This window comes from Nomascus leucogenys, chromosome 22a (assembly GCF_006542625.1).
Source record: "Nomascus leucogenys isolate Asia chromosome 22a, Asia_NLE_v1, whole genome shotgun sequence".
In the NCBI taxonomy this organism is placed as follows: Eukaryota; Metazoa; Chordata; class Mammalia; order Primates; family Hylobatidae; genus Nomascus; species Nomascus leucogenys.
The window spans coordinates 138,445,121-138,460,274 of record NC_044402.1 but is presented as its reverse complement, the minus strand read 5'-3'; the positions used below and the strand labels follow the sequence as shown (position 1 = coordinate 138,460,274).

Genomic DNA, 15,154 nt, shown 5'->3' with positions numbered 1-15,154 from the left:
AAGGATTAGAGATTTTCATTAAATAAAACTGAAAGCCAGAGTTGTTCCATCTGTACTGACCTGCCACCTGTGAATCACAAATTCATTCTCCATTTTCCTCTTCATCAACTCAAGAGTTTCGTCCTTTTTAGGCCTGTTCTCATGCTCCTCCCCTACTTTTTGCTAGTTGGTAATTTTATTTGCCCTTCTCTGCTTTCTCTAGTCCATCAATCCATCCACCCACCCATCCCTGACCTTCCAATGTGAGCCAGGCCTAGGGTTGGAGTGTGGGTGAAGGCGAGCCCTCAGCCTGAGGAAGGGGGATGGACAGATGGGCAGGTCAGCAGGCCAGCACTGTTCACGAGACGTGTTCCCCAGCACCCTGGGAGGAGAGGCTCCAGAGGCAATGACAGCCATCTGAGCCCCAGGGGAGCAGGAGTCTGCCAGGGAGAGGGCTGGAGGAGAGGGCCGCCTTCCAGGTAGAGGCACCACCTGCAGAGGGAAAGTTCTGAGAGGGCAGGACATTTCTAGAGCGTGGGGAGAAGCTAAGAAAAGGCTGGGTGGGCTGCCCATGGTGGCAGAGACTACAGCTCGGAGGAGCTGGGTCAGGACTGCATGCAGTCTGCAGTGTTCCCTGATGCAGGGCCAGGGCCAAAAGCCCCTTCCTGTGCTGTTCCCCTAGGGTCCCTGCCTGATGTTAGGTACCCAACACCTGACAGTCTTCTCTGGCCGTAGGGAGTGGTTTGCACATCAGTTTGCTGCTCCTTCTCCAACACCTAGTGGCCAGAAGAGCTCAAGACATCCCTGTTGAATGAATGGTGGCCACGAGGTTTCCTATGCGGCGGGTGGTTTGGCTGTGAAGCCTGCAGTTTGGGCTCCTATCTCTGGTTCTAGAATGGTGCCTGGCAAAGCCAACAGGGATGCTCATCTGGCCCAAACTGACTGAGGTCAGTGACTGGCTAAGTAGCCTGGGCAGCAGGGAGAAGAGGAGACAGGGTGTGTCCGGCCACTGGTGTGGATGTGACAGGCAAGGACATGTGCTGCTTTCTCAGGAGGCTGGCTACTGCAGGGAGAGGACCACAGGGACAACTTATGATCAAGATCAAGGCACAGACTCTACCTTTAATGTTCTTGTGGGAGCCCAGCCAGTGCCATCAATTGAATGTTCTCTCAGTAAACTGAAAAAGACAAACACACAGTGGTTAGTGAGGAGCAGCCACAGGTGCCCTGCATGCTGCCAACTAGTCCTCTCGGTGTGTGTTTTGTCTTATTTATTATATATTATAATAAAGAGCTCTACTTTTTATTAAACCCATCTTTTCCTCTGTGGCTTCTCAGTTTTCTCTTGCTGAGGAAGGCATTTCTACCTCCAAGTTTATATACATATTCAATTATAACGTCTTGTGTTATGTTTATCTATTTGTTGTAATACTTGATATGGAAGTTTTAGGCTGAGGAAAAGCATGTTTAAAATAACACACAAAGAACATGTCAATTTAATATGCGGAAAGTGACAATGGTGGCTGGGTACGGTGGCTCACGCCTGTAATCCCAGCTTCTGGGAGGCCGAGGTAAGGCGGGAAGATAGCTTGGGTCCATGAGTTTGAGACCAGCCTGGGCAACACAGTGATATCCTGTCTCTACTAAAAATTAAAAATTAGCCAGGCACAGCGGTGCACGCCTGTACTCCCAAAGGCGGAGGACTGCTTGAGTCCAGGAGTTTCAGGCTGCAGTGAGCTGTGATGGTGCCCCTGTACTCCAGCCTGGGAATAGTGTGAGGCCCTGTCTCAAAAAAAAAAAAAAGAAAGAAAATGACAATGGCAACAAAATGACAAGATGACAACAGGAGTAACTGAAGCTTAGAGCTTATTCTGTGTATGTCAGGCACAATCCTAGGTGCTGTGCCATTAAATTCACTTAATGCCTATAACCACCCGTGAAGAGAGCATCACTGTTTCCCTGTCTTATACAGGAGGAAACCAAGGCACAGCGAAGACATGCCCAAGGGCACACGCCTCATGAACAATGTTGTTCTTCCAACCCAGGCAGCTCACGGGCACCGACATTCTGAAACACTGCTGACGCAGGTTAACAACAATGGGAGCTCCCAGCATATGACATTTTAATAACTGTTTTTTTTTTTTTTTTTTTTTTTTTTTGAGACGGAGGCTCTCTGTCTCCCAGGCTGGAGTGCGGTGGCACGATCTCGGCTCACTGTAAGCTCCACCTCCCCGGTTTTACGCCATTCTCCTGCCTCAGCCTCCCGAGTAGCTGGGACTACAGGCATGCACCACCTACGCCTGGCTAATTTTGTTTTTTGAATTTTTAGTAGAGACGCGGTTTCACCGTGTTAACCAGGATGGTCTTGATCTCCTGACCTCGTGATCCGCCCGCCTCAGCCTCCCAAAGTGCTGGGATTACAGGCGTGAGCCACCACGCCCGGCCGTAACTGAGTTTGTTTGTTTGTTTGTTTGTTTTTAAGTTCAAAAGAAAAAGCTTGAGGATAAAAGATTAATGCAAAATTCTGAATATCAATCACTCCTTAGGTGGGGGGCCCATGCTCAGGGAAGGCACACCAGGATTCAGAGGTCCGGTGAGGCCCTATTTCTGAAGCTGGTACCTGAGAGTCCTGGTCATTACTGTCTATCAGCTGTAAAGGCACACCATATACTCTCATGGAAATGATCAATCCAGTGCTCACTTCCGCGGCACATATGCTCAAATTGGGATGATACAGAGAAGATTAGCATTTTCCCAATAATCTTAAAAAGTAAAAAAAATTTTTAAATAATTTTAAAAGGATTAAATGATCATTCCATACTTTGAAAAAGTATAATTTATTGCCAAGCTTCCTTCTGGAGATAAAATTACTTTTGTATTTGTTGAATTATTGTGCTGTGGCTTTGATCTGTAAATAAAATATCAGGCTTTATCCATAATTGTTACCTCTGATAAACTTTTTTGAATTAGAGCATGTTTAAATTCACAAAAGTCAATTTAGATCAGGAGAAAAATATGTAGAGTTTGAATCAAAGCTATAATCTTAATTGTCTATGAAGAGCAGTTAAAAAAACCAGGTAACTAACCTTAAATTGACCACTAAAATTTACTTTTAGCCTTAAAAAGAAAAAAGGAAAACTCAAATCATGTACCCTACCAACTGGGTGGACGTCTTTCTAGCCTATAGAGGTATTGGTGACTTGTGGATCTGAATTGTCAACTTCTGAATATCTTTTTTGGGAATGAAGTCAAATCCTAGTGACTATATTTTGTTGAATGGAGGAATTATTTCTGATCTAGCTAATCAGTTTCTTATATAGATCTTAATGCAACCTTCAGTTATATATTTGTCATTTATTTGTTGAATGCCTGTTTCATCCATAAAAGCAAGGAATGCTAATTCCTCTGCCAGTGCCTAAGCTCAATCAACATTAGCTGAATGAAGGAGAAGGAAGCTCACCCTGAGCTTTGCTGTCAACAGCACAGCCAGAGCAGGAAGGCTTTGCATCTGGCCGGGGCAGGTAATAGGGAGGCAAGGCCGGCCCCAGCATGTGGTGGCCACTGGTCTGGGCAGCAGTGAGGCCCATCAGGGGTGCAGTACCTCCAGTCACTGAGGAAGTTCTAGCCTGGCCTCACAGAGGATAGTCCCAGCAACAGCTCAGGAGACACAGACACTCGGCTATCAGAGATGTCATTAAGCAAGGAGACAGAGGACACCCCAGGAACTGTAATAGAAGCTTGGGCTCTAGGAGAAGCTTTGACTGAGCTCTTGACCTAGGCCCTCCAATCCCACAGACATGGAGCCTCTGACCTTGTGCCAGAGCAGGGGAAGGGTCCCTGCTGGGACAAGAAGGTGGAGCCAGGGCAAATCTCTCTAAAAGAGGAAGCTGCTCCTGTGTGCCAGCACTAAAAGGCCCGTGGAGCCCCAGGCACCCATCAGTCCTGCTGTGGGAAGGGCTGATGAGCTGCTGTCAGCGTCACCACAAACCAGAGGTGCGGTTGGGCTTTTCCTTCCCTTTATTCGGGACACACCATAAAGCTGCCACTGGACACTGTCTGCTTTTCACTAACAAGGTGGTCCCTGTACATCAATCTGGCACATTATTTCCTTAGATTAAATCCCTACAAGTGCAGCTGACAAGTCCAAGGGTACATACGAGTTACAGGTAGTCTACATGGCTGAAGGACCAATGAAAGGTGTGCAAATACACACACCCTCCAACGAGAGAGCCTGCTCGCTCTGTCATACACTGCCCCACCACCACCAAGTATCTGCCTTTGTGCCTGCCAATCTGGTAAGTGGTAAGCCACACTTCATGGTTTTCTGCGCCTTTCTCTGGTTACCGATGACAGTGAACATCTCCTCAGATATTTACTGCTCACCTCTATTTCTTCTTTTATGAATCACCTATTTGTAGCCAATGCCACATTTTTCCAGAGAAGTATCCATCTTTTTTATAATGAATGGTAAGGACTATTTATATACCAAGGATGTTAATCCAGTTGATCATTTCTCCTTCCATTTTGTGTTTTTAATTTTTACGTGGTCAAATCTGACAATCTTTTTCCTTAAGATGTCTGGCTTTTACATCAGGATACCATCTGTTCATCCTTATAAGGCTTTGCTAATCATCTGATTTCCCAGAAGATGGCAAAAGGAACAAGAGAGCTTCCTATTCTGGACCCATTTCTGACTGAGGCAGGGGCAAGACAGGGAAGTAGAGTATGGCCCCCCAGAAAGTGAGCCAGGTGTCCTCACAAGCACAGGAGGAAGTGGGGCAGTGGGGGCCTGGGCCAAACACATTTATAACCTGCAACCAAAGATAGTGGAATTTTAATGTTTCAATATGTAAAGGACAGATACTTCAAAGGGAAGATGCTTTTTTAAAAAGGTATGTCTGGTAAAATGTATTTTTAACTATCTGTGAAAAATGAGGCTGATATTAAAGAAAGGGAGCAGTATATACAAAAATGAAATGGGCAAATGGGCACTAACTGTACTTGTGAAGAGAAAGGCATCCGGCCGGGTGCGGTGGCTCACGCCTGTAATCCCAGCACTCTGGGAGGCCAAGGCGGGCAGATCACGATGGTCAGATCGAGACCATCCTGGCTAACACAGTGAAACCCCGTCTCTACTAAAAAATACAAAAAGTAGCCGAGCGTAGTGGTGGGCGCCTGTAGTCCCAGCTACTCGGGAGGCTGAGGCAGGAGAATGGTGTGAACCTGGGAGGTGGAGCTTGCAGTGAGCTGAGATCACGCCACTGCACTCCAGCCTGGGCGACAAAGCGAGACTCCGTCTCAAAAAAAAAAAAGAGAAAAGAGAAAGGGATCCTAAGGTAAGATTTCCAGCAGCCACAGTTCACACATTTCCTTTCAAAGGTGATTACTGTTTACTAAGGAGAGAGGACCGAAAGAAAAGAGATACGGAAGTTGAGCATGAGAAATGACTTAGGCCACTAATTGCATTTCATGTCAAAATTAGGAGAAATGTGCTAAGAAAACGCTTTGTGCCTACATTCCAAACTGGCTGAGTGTGAGGCACATACGGGTCAAATACCTAGCCTAAAGTCCCACAGCTGCCCCAGGCAGCGGGGCAGGGGCGGGGGTGGGGGTGGCGAGCTGGACTCAGGTCTAGGTGGTCTGATATCAAAGCCCCTGCAATCAACCTTGCTGCCTTAAAGTGATGAAAGGGAAAAGTGCAGAAAAAATAAAGCCCAAATGCGAAACTTACTTTAAAAACCAACCAATCCACCTATACAACTTTTCCAGCAGCCTTAGGAGGAGAAATCACTGATGCCTGACGTTCTGCCCATGCCAGGGATCAGGGACACAAGTCACAGCAGACAAGAAGCTCCGAGAGGCTGCCTGCCCTAATTGCCCTGATACCTATCAGGACCATTTTGGTAGAGAGAGGGCAATTTAAATACAAGTGCCCAAGGTCGTCTCAAGCCTGCCATCTACATTTTTTCTCCTGGGTATCTATCGTTCATCATATTTTCTCATCTTAGCTAAAATCAGCCACATGGAGGTAATGTGGTCTCTCATTTAAATAGGAGGGGAACAAGGCAAGGGACTCCAAGGGTCCATCCTGGGCAGGCAAGGAGGCTGTACTAAGAACTTAGTAGGGCTGTGGCCCCCAGAGGGCCACGAGAAGACACTGGTCTGGAGGCAGAAGGTAGGGTAGGGTTTGGGAGCAGGCAGGCAACTGCAGCTACTTCAGCTGAGTTCAAGCCCTTCCTAATCTTGGCCATGCCTCAAAATCTTTTCAGAGGAGACAACACGTTTAAAAGCCCAAGACTGGCACATGACACTCACGAATGTAGAAGAAAGAAAAGACAAGAAACTCACCTCAGACATATTTCCCCTGTCTCTGTGATGTTGGGGTGCCAGATCTTGGTCAGGCATTTCACTTTGGGAGGCTGCAACATAGAGAGAATGAGAGAGATCACGCCGACAGTCTGCAAATCATATCTCCAGGCCAGAGCCTTACCATATCCCCTATCTAGACACTTGTTTCATGGCTTACTCAGCGTGCAGTTTGACTCGCTGAACATGTGTTCAACCCTGAATACTGGCTCACCTCACCCATGAGGCATGTGTTGATGCGCTGCATCCACAAGGGCTAGTCTCAGCAGCCAAGTCTACCCGTGGGCTTCTGAGCACCTCTCTACAAGCCCCATGTGTCCTGCTGGCTGACGGTGCTGGTGACTGGACCTCTGTCACCTCCCACACCCCCTGGGTTTGGGACGGCAGAAGGTATCCACAGTGCACTCTAAGGAATAGTTCTGCATCCTCTGGGTCCAAATCCAATCAGAAGCCCCAGATTCCTTTGCAATACAAGTTACTATGGCTGAAAGTTACTGCTCCTTGCAAGAACAGCCTGTTCCATTTGCTGGATTTTTCTGAAGATGCTATTGTCACATACATTTTCCTAGATGAAAGCCCTAGTCCACTTTATATTTAAAGGAGAGAAACAGAATGAAAATGAATTTGTGGGGATAAAGTATATCAACATCATTTATGACTTGGCATGTTTGGATAAAGTTCTTTTAAGATTTTTCTAGTTTGGGCGTATTGGCTCACTTTGGGAGGCCACCTAAGAGAAGAAAATATAATTAATGATAGACACCCAGGAGAAAAAAATCTCAACACTTTGGGAGGTCAAGGTGGGAGGATCGCTTGAGGCCAAGGGTTTAAGATTAGCCAAGGCAATATAGCAAGACCCTGTCTCTCCAGGGAAAAAAAAAGAGCTGGGCATGGTAGCTCCTGCTTGTAGTCCCAGCTACTCAGGAGGCTAGGGTGGGAGAATCACTTGAGCTCAGACGTTGTAGGCTGCAGTGAGCTATGATCGCACCATTGTACTCCAGCCTGGGTAACAGAGCGAGTCCCTGCCTCCAAACCAGAAAACCAAACCAAACCAAACCAAACAGATTTCTCCGTTACAAAGGCAATCCACACTCAGAGAGAAAAGGACAACAGAAATGAAAAGAAATATATGTAAATATATAATAAATTCTGCTCTTTCACTTTTGTTTTTTATGTTAAGAATATATATACTCCATCAAAATGGTACCCAGAAATTATGTGACACCTGATGTACATGTGTTTATGCCTCTTTTCTAGGCCACACACATCGTGTGCATGCAGCATACTCATTTTTCTTTATAGAAGAAAGCTGTGCTACATATGTTTTAGTTATTTCTGCCATCATTTCAGATGGCATCCTGCATTCCATGGTACACCTGCCTGAGTTTAATAAGCACTTCCCTAAGTAACCTGGGCCCTCAGGTTACTTCCTCTTCTCCCAACCCTGCTCTATCAATGCAGGGTTCATCCTGGGTGAAACGTTTCCTCAGGATGAAGCCCAGGAAGAGGATCTGCTGGTCAGAAACCCTAGCTTCTGATACACTGCTCACGTCCTTCAGAAGCTTCTGATACACTGCTCACGCCCCCCTGCCACCCCGCCACAACCTGCAGTAAGGGAGAGGGCCTCTTCTCCAGGACCTCCCACAGCAAGGTTCCCTTGGTTAATATGCAGAAGTGTCAAATCACACAATCTCATCAGAAAGGTCATCTCAAAAAGGAAACAAACCTTTGTGAAATGGGTAACATTTTCCCAGTGTATCATCTGCTATTAACTTTTATTTATGATGTTTTCTGAGGAGGTTATTTTTGTAATCAAATTTTTATCTTTGATGCCATACTTAGAAAATACTTCACCATCCAAATATCCTCTTTAACTTTCTAGTAAACTTTTATAGTTTCATCTATTTATTTGTATAAAGCAAAAATACTTTTTCGACACTCTAATGAGCATTCTTCCTAATTTCAAAATACCACAAAATCTGTAGATTCCAAAAAACTGATTAAACTGACTGTGCAAATCCATGTGTCTGAGGACAAAGAATTTAGGCTCAGAATGAGTTTAAATAAATTTCACATTGTGCTTTTCTACAAATAAATGGGAATGTATTTAATAGAAAGGAGGAACTGCATCTTTCCCTTACACTGAGGCATTTGGGCTGCAGACGGAAGGTCAGACTGCCATGAGGGGCAGGGCTCTGTGACCCCCCTCTGGGTCACTGGATGGTGGCAGTCTAGTGCTAGGCCAAGTCACCAACTCTCAGTTTTTGTAGGAACCTAGAAAATTGGCAAACTCACTCACCCTCCCAAGCAGGTACCCCTTCTGTGGAGGCCCTCACACATGACCACGCAGCCTGGTGCTACCACATCTCCCAAAGGCTTGGGGGTATTCGCCCTTCCTCCTGTCCCCTTCACACCTTCCATAATTTGATGTTAACACAGATACCTCCTTTTGGCAATGGTCCTCTTAACTGTGGTTCCAGAACAGAGAGCAAAACTCTGCACCTGGCTTCTGACATACATACTTTCCAAACTGAATTAGGCCTGTAGCCCCTTCCCCCCAACCCCAGTGGCGCATAGCTAGACCAACGAGCAATGCCCAGCCCTCCCACATTCCCCCTCAGTGCTTGGCACGGCTACCATCACTCACCCTGCCAGAAGCCTAATGTATGACAAATCTGGCCTTTCAAACCAACAGAGAACTGGGTTATTTGGTGGGCCGCTGGCTACCCATTTGGAAAAACACAGTGTTCCAGATGGCGTGACATGGCCTGGGGATGCCTTGGAGGAGGAGAGAGCCTTAGCCCAGACCCTAGCTGGCCTGTGGTGTCACACAGCCCTCAGGTGCATTGGTCAGGACTGTTTGGAGGAAGCTGTGTGCTGCAGCAGGAGAAAGGATTAAACATAAAAAGGAATTATAGGACTAGAAGAAAATGTAGATGACCGTCTTGGGGTCTGAAGGCTGCTTTAAGCATATCATAACATACAAAACTCAAGCAGTGAAACAAAAAAAACAAACTTGTATAGAACAACAACTAAAGACGGCAAATGCAAAACAAAGAAAGTATTTACAGAATAGCTAAAAAACCTAAGAAAAAAGTTTCACATACTTTGCGTGTAAGGACTCTAGTAAATCTAGAAGAAAAACAAATATCCCCAATGGAAACATGGGCAAAGGACATAATAGCAGCTCATAAAAAATATAAACAGCTTATTAGTGGGAAATACTATTCAGCATCCGACTTAAGAAATGAAAATGCAATTGCTTGAACCCGGGAGGCGGAGATTACAGTGAGCTGAGACTGCGCCACCAGACTCCAGCCTGGGGGACAGAGCAAGACTCTGTCTCAAAAAAGAAAAGAAAAGAAAAAGAAATGACAATCGGATATTAAATGAGATACCATTTACTCCCCAAAATGGCAACAACAACAACAAAAAGGCAAATATTCTACCTTGGTAAGTGTTTAGGGAAACGGAATTTTCAAACATTGACGGTGAGGATGTCAACTGGCATTCCTCTCTGCAAGGTAATTTAATAGGATTTATCCAGAACCTTAAAATGGAGCATCAATTACTCAATACCCATAATGCCATGTCTAGGAACTGATCCAGAAGAAAGAGGCAGACAGACATAAGATGCATGCCCCAGACTTACCTCACAGCCCTATTTATTCTGGGGCAGCAGACCATAGCCTACAGACCAAATCCAGGCTGGGACTGTTTTCACATGGTCAAAGACTGGTTTTTACATTTCTAAAAGGTTACTGAAAAAACAAAAAAGAATATGGGATAGAGACTATATGTGGTCCACAGAGCCTAAAATATTTATTGCTTAGCCCTTTACAGAAAGTCTGCTTTATACTACAAAAGGTTGGTCAACCAGTGACCAACGATAAAGGACTGGTTTAAATGACACATCATACATGGAAGTGCTCTTATTAATAATGATGCCATCGTGCATTGACTGACATGAATGTGTACGTCCATCATATTATGATGGGAAAGCCCCGAGTTACCAGACTATGGTATGTGGGATTGATACTGTTTGCAACAGACATTAGAGAGTCAGGGTGATCATCTCTGGATGGAGAGATTACGGGTTATTATTATTCTATTTTTGCATGGCTGTGTTGTCTCAATTCCCTACAAAGTCTGATAATTTCATACAAAGAAGAAGGGAGAGTGGGAGTTCAGGTGTCACTTGTGGTCGTCATCACTGCTGTTCAACAAGTGTCTCTGGCTCTCCTCCTCCAGGGCCCATGGCAGGACTGGCCTTCCTTAGTCCCTCCGGGCTGGCCGTGGTCATGTTATCTGATTTGGCCAACAACATGTGAGGAGACATGGTGTCTTCACTTCCAGGAGGAAACCAGAGCCAAGAACAAAGAGCTGTAATCCTTTCTCCTGCTGCAGCACACAGCTTCCTCCAAACAGTCCTGACCGATGCACCTGAGGGCTGTGTGACACCACAGGCCAGCTAGGGTCTAGGCTAAGGCTCTCTCCTCCTCCAAGGCATCCCCAGGCCATGTCACGTACTCCTCCTCTGGGCGTCCCCACCAGCCTGAGGAATAGCCGTCGCCCACATCACCACCCGGGCTCCTCATTGTCATGTCAGCGTCTGTCTGCCCAGAGACTGAAATTCTTAAAAGGCCACCAAGTTCCCATCCTTGGCCCTCCAGTGTCTGACACGGAGCCTGGCATAATGTAGGAGCTCACTAAATGTCACTACGTCTGTTTGGACAGTTTCTAAACTGACAAATTACAAGGTAGGCTTTAGGCTGGGAGTTAAACTTCAAAGGCAAAGGGACAAAAACACAAAGAAAATTTGAATCTTAGCTGCTGGGATATTGGGTGGGGTAGGGGATTCCAAATAGACATTTTTCTTTTAAAAGTTTATTCTAAAATAATGATCGACTTTATTAAAGGTTTTCCACATTCACAGTCTTAATAACAGACCTTCACTGCAGGAACTGTAACTCTTAGGAGATAAGTCCTTATGAAGTACAGAAATTGTGTCAAGTCAGTCATGGCAGTGAAGCAGATGCACCCTGAGAAGCTCCAGCCCACCCCTAGGCTCCGCACTGGCTGCTGCTGTGTCCGTTCTCACTTCCCCACCTGGTGCCCTCAGAGTGTGCCCTCACACTCCCTATCCTGAATGACTGTGCCTATGTGATCTTCCTATGCTGGTTGAATTATTTCATCTCTTTTCTACACTAAGTTTGTGGGGGGCAGAGAGAGGGGCAACCACTGAACAATCTGTGTTTTTTGCCTAGCATGCTAGTCACAGGCTACACATTGGAAATAGTGTGGGCAAGACAGCTGGCACTCCCTCAGGGCTCACAGCCCAATGGGAAAGAGATGCTCGGGAGAGTCTGTAAGCAATGATTCATTATAAACATGGCAAATGCAACTACTTTTGTGTTCAACCAAGTACTACACCCTAATGATCCCCTGGAGACTTCCTGCTGGGGACACTAGTGACATATGCTGGCCCCTAAGGAAGTTGCCCCACACTTGCCTGAATGAGAGGCAGACAGGAAGAAAACACGAGAAGGGGACAGGAGGCTGGGTGCAGTGGCTCATGCCTGTAATCCCAGCACTATGGGAGGCCAAGGCTGGCAGATCACCTGACGTCAGGAGTTCGAGACCAACCCGGCCAACATGGTGAAACCCCGTCTCTACTAAAACTACAAAAATTAGCCAGGCATGGTGGCAGGCACCTGTAATCCCAGCTACTCGGGAGGCTGAGGCAGGAGAATCAGGAGGCAGAGGTTGCGGTGAGCCGAGATCACACCATTGCACTCCAGCCTGGGTGACAAGAGCAAAACAATCTCATTTAACAACAACAACAAAAGAGGCTGAGCACAGTGGCTCCCCAGCACTTTGCGAGGCGGAGGCGGGCAGATCACCTGAGGTCGAGAGTTTGAGACCAGCCTGACCAACATGGAGAAACTCCGTCTCTACTAAAAATACAAAATTAGCTGGGCGTGGTGGTACATGCATGTAATCCCAGCTACTCAGGAGGTTGAGGCAGGACAATCACTTGAACCCGCAGGCAGAGGTTGTGGTGAGCCAAAATCGTGCCAGCCTGGGCAACAGAGTGAGACTCTGTCTCAAAAAAAAAAAAAAAGGCAGGGGGGACAGGAAGGAAAGGCTGGGGAGAGGAGAGGAAAGGACGCTAGCTGCTCTCAGTACTTCCGGGTCTGAGAATATGGGGTTTTATTCCTGATGAAATCTGACCAGTCCATCATTTATGAAACTTCCAAAAGAGACAGCAGTGGAAATAGAAAAATGTAAGATCATCATTACAGAGCTAAAGGTCAAACACAGCACACAGAACTTCAGAAAGGCTGCACGGGGATGATGTTTTCCCACAGGGACTGGTAGTGGGGATGGGGGAGGGGGGCTGGGGAATAGCAGGTCTGAGAGAAGGACAAGAAAATTTAAGCCTTACCCCTCCACCTCAACCTCTGTGCCAGTCTCAAACTAATAAGGGAAACAAGTCTTCAAGGCTCAGTGGCTTTCAAGTCATTCTTTATTCCATTTTCCTTTCTATTTCTTGAAGTCACAAATGGGACAAGACAGTATGACAAACATTTTCTCACCACCTGGTGTGGTAGGAAGGGCACACGCTTAAAAGCTGGGCAGCCCTGGACATTAAGTGACTTCAACAATTCAGCTGTCTCCATTGGCAAAGCCAATGTTTTTAACTTTAGCTTTCAGAACCCTAACTTCCTAATGTAAAAAGATATGAATGTTAAGATCGCCCACTGACAGGAGGCTAGGGCAGGAGAATTGCTTGAACCCGGGAGCTGGTGGCTGCAGTGAGCTGAGATCACGCCACGGCACTCCAGCCTGGGGAACAGAGCAAGACTCCGTCTCTAAATAAATAAATAAATAAATAATACACTGAACTATCAGAAGAATGGAATAAAGTAATGTGAGTCAAGACACCTGGCACACAGAGGCTCTCAATCATGCCCGTTCCTTCCCTGGTATTTTCTCTTAGTTTGCTTTCTTCCTATAGTGAAAACAAGGAGCTCTGCTCCTAGATGATGCCAGATATACCTGAAACAATGGTTCTCTGATGCCTCACAACTTGTCTGGAAAGTTTATCAGCTTAAACTTAACTCCCTGCTATGACATCCAGAACCGTGTGTCATAAGTATTTAGCGGCAAATCTAAATACAGAATTTCAAATACTGTATGCCTGTTTGTTTCCCGAAACCACCAGAGTCCCCAAATTCTAAACATCTGTACTGAAACCAAGCCTCTGAAACCACCTCCCACCGGACATGGTGCAGTGCTCCGTCGCCAGGCTTCTCAGTGTGGTTTGGGAAGGATGGAAAGTCTCAGCAGGTGGTGGATGGACAAAGACTGGAAATGTGTATTTTCCCGTCTTTGTCTACAAATTTAAAAATTTCTTGGACTGCCAACTCTTCCCCATCCCCATAAATTACATTTCAAAAAGAACCTTAAATGGTGTAGTCCGGTAAAAAGTCAATTTCCATAGATGAAGGTTTGCTTCTAAAACAAGTGTTGCAGCCACTAAACGGAGCCCGGTGGCTAGGGCTGGGGGCAACTCCACTCGTCAGGCAGTGGGAGCACACTTCCCACAAGCGAAGTCACAGGCACAGTGTCCCCAATGCCTACATCCTCATGATGGGAGTGAGGCTTCCTTTTCTCTGGCAGCACCATCAGCTTGTGCTTTCCTACTGGATGGGCCAAGAGGGTTAGTCAGAACACGTGAGGAGGAATACATATATCCATGGTGCACGCCAATAAGACAAGCACGCTGAACTGCCTGTACACCAACTCCTGGCAATTTGGGCCGAGACACATCACACTCGTCCCTGAAGTGCAGCCACACCTCCTCTAATACCCCAACTTGGGGGCATGGAATTATTCAGAATCTCCAGTGGTTTGTCACTGCCAAATCGAAAATGCCCAACCAAACCCCCACATCCGAGTTTTCCCATTTTTTCCTCTATTCTTCCCCAACTCCAATTCTTCACTCGAGTTGGCCTGGCCCTATCTGCCTTCTGCAGGTTGCAAGTTCTCATGTCCACACCTGTCACCACAGTTCACCACGTTTCCATGTCACCTAGAACACCCTCCCCTGGTTCTGGGCCACATCAGGGTGACTCCAGTTAGATTTCCCCCTAAAAGCTTAACTAGCCCCGACCACTTTCCAAAGGGATGATTACTTTCCCTTCTCTGAATTCTCAAAAACTAGTTTCCTATCCTTGATCAGTATCACTACTGTCCTCTACTTACCATTTTTATCACTTTATCAACTTTCTACACTTTATCTCTCCTAATTGGTCTGTAAGTTCCACCAAAGCAAAGATATAATGTAATGGTATTTGGTATGATTATCGCCTAAAAGGATCTTTGAGGGATTAACATGAAACTATAGGTATAAATTACTTATAGTTTAAACTACAAGTCACTGTTCTCTGAAATTCTAAAATACACATTTTATAGACTTCTGGAATTTTGGTGTTATATCATGAACAGAACTACAGTCATTTTATTAAATGCTTTTTTCCTTCAGTGCCAGACTGTAACAGATAATATGAGTTATAGAAAATACACAGGCAGGCTGCCTGGCACATAGTACTCAGAAGTATTTGTTGAATAAACGAATTCTCTACTAACACTCTAAATACTGCTGATGAGTGACATTCATCACAAAAATACTGAAGTGAGTACTCAGTCACACATGGACACACGCAGAGGGGAGTGCTAGGGCCCTGTGCCAGTGGCGGGCCACAGCCACAGGCAGCCCCGCCCGAGAAGTAAAACAACAGGC

At 46.0% G+C, this 15,154-nt stretch overlaps 1 protein-coding gene and 1 pseudogene across 2 annotated transcripts in view; one reads left to right on the top strand and one right to left on the bottom strand.

The window, feature by feature from the left end:
* Window positions 1-15,154, bottom strand: part of UBE2F (ubiquitin conjugating enzyme E2 F (putative)) — a 74,684-nt gene that overhangs the window by 8,846 nt on the left and 50,684 nt on the right. For both annotated transcript variants that reach the window (XM_030802560.1, XM_030802561.1), the window contains exons 6-7: window positions 6,328-6,398; window positions 1,100-1,157 (exon numbers count right to left, since the gene is read on the bottom strand). In XM_030802560.1, coding sequence (XP_030658420.1) covers window positions 1,100-1,157; window positions 6,328-6,398 — 129 coding nt within the window. The remainder of the gene's footprint in view (window positions 1-1,099; window positions 1,158-6,327; window positions 6,399-15,154) is intronic.
* LOC115832579 lies at window positions 2,673-2,764 on the top strand (annotated as a pseudogene).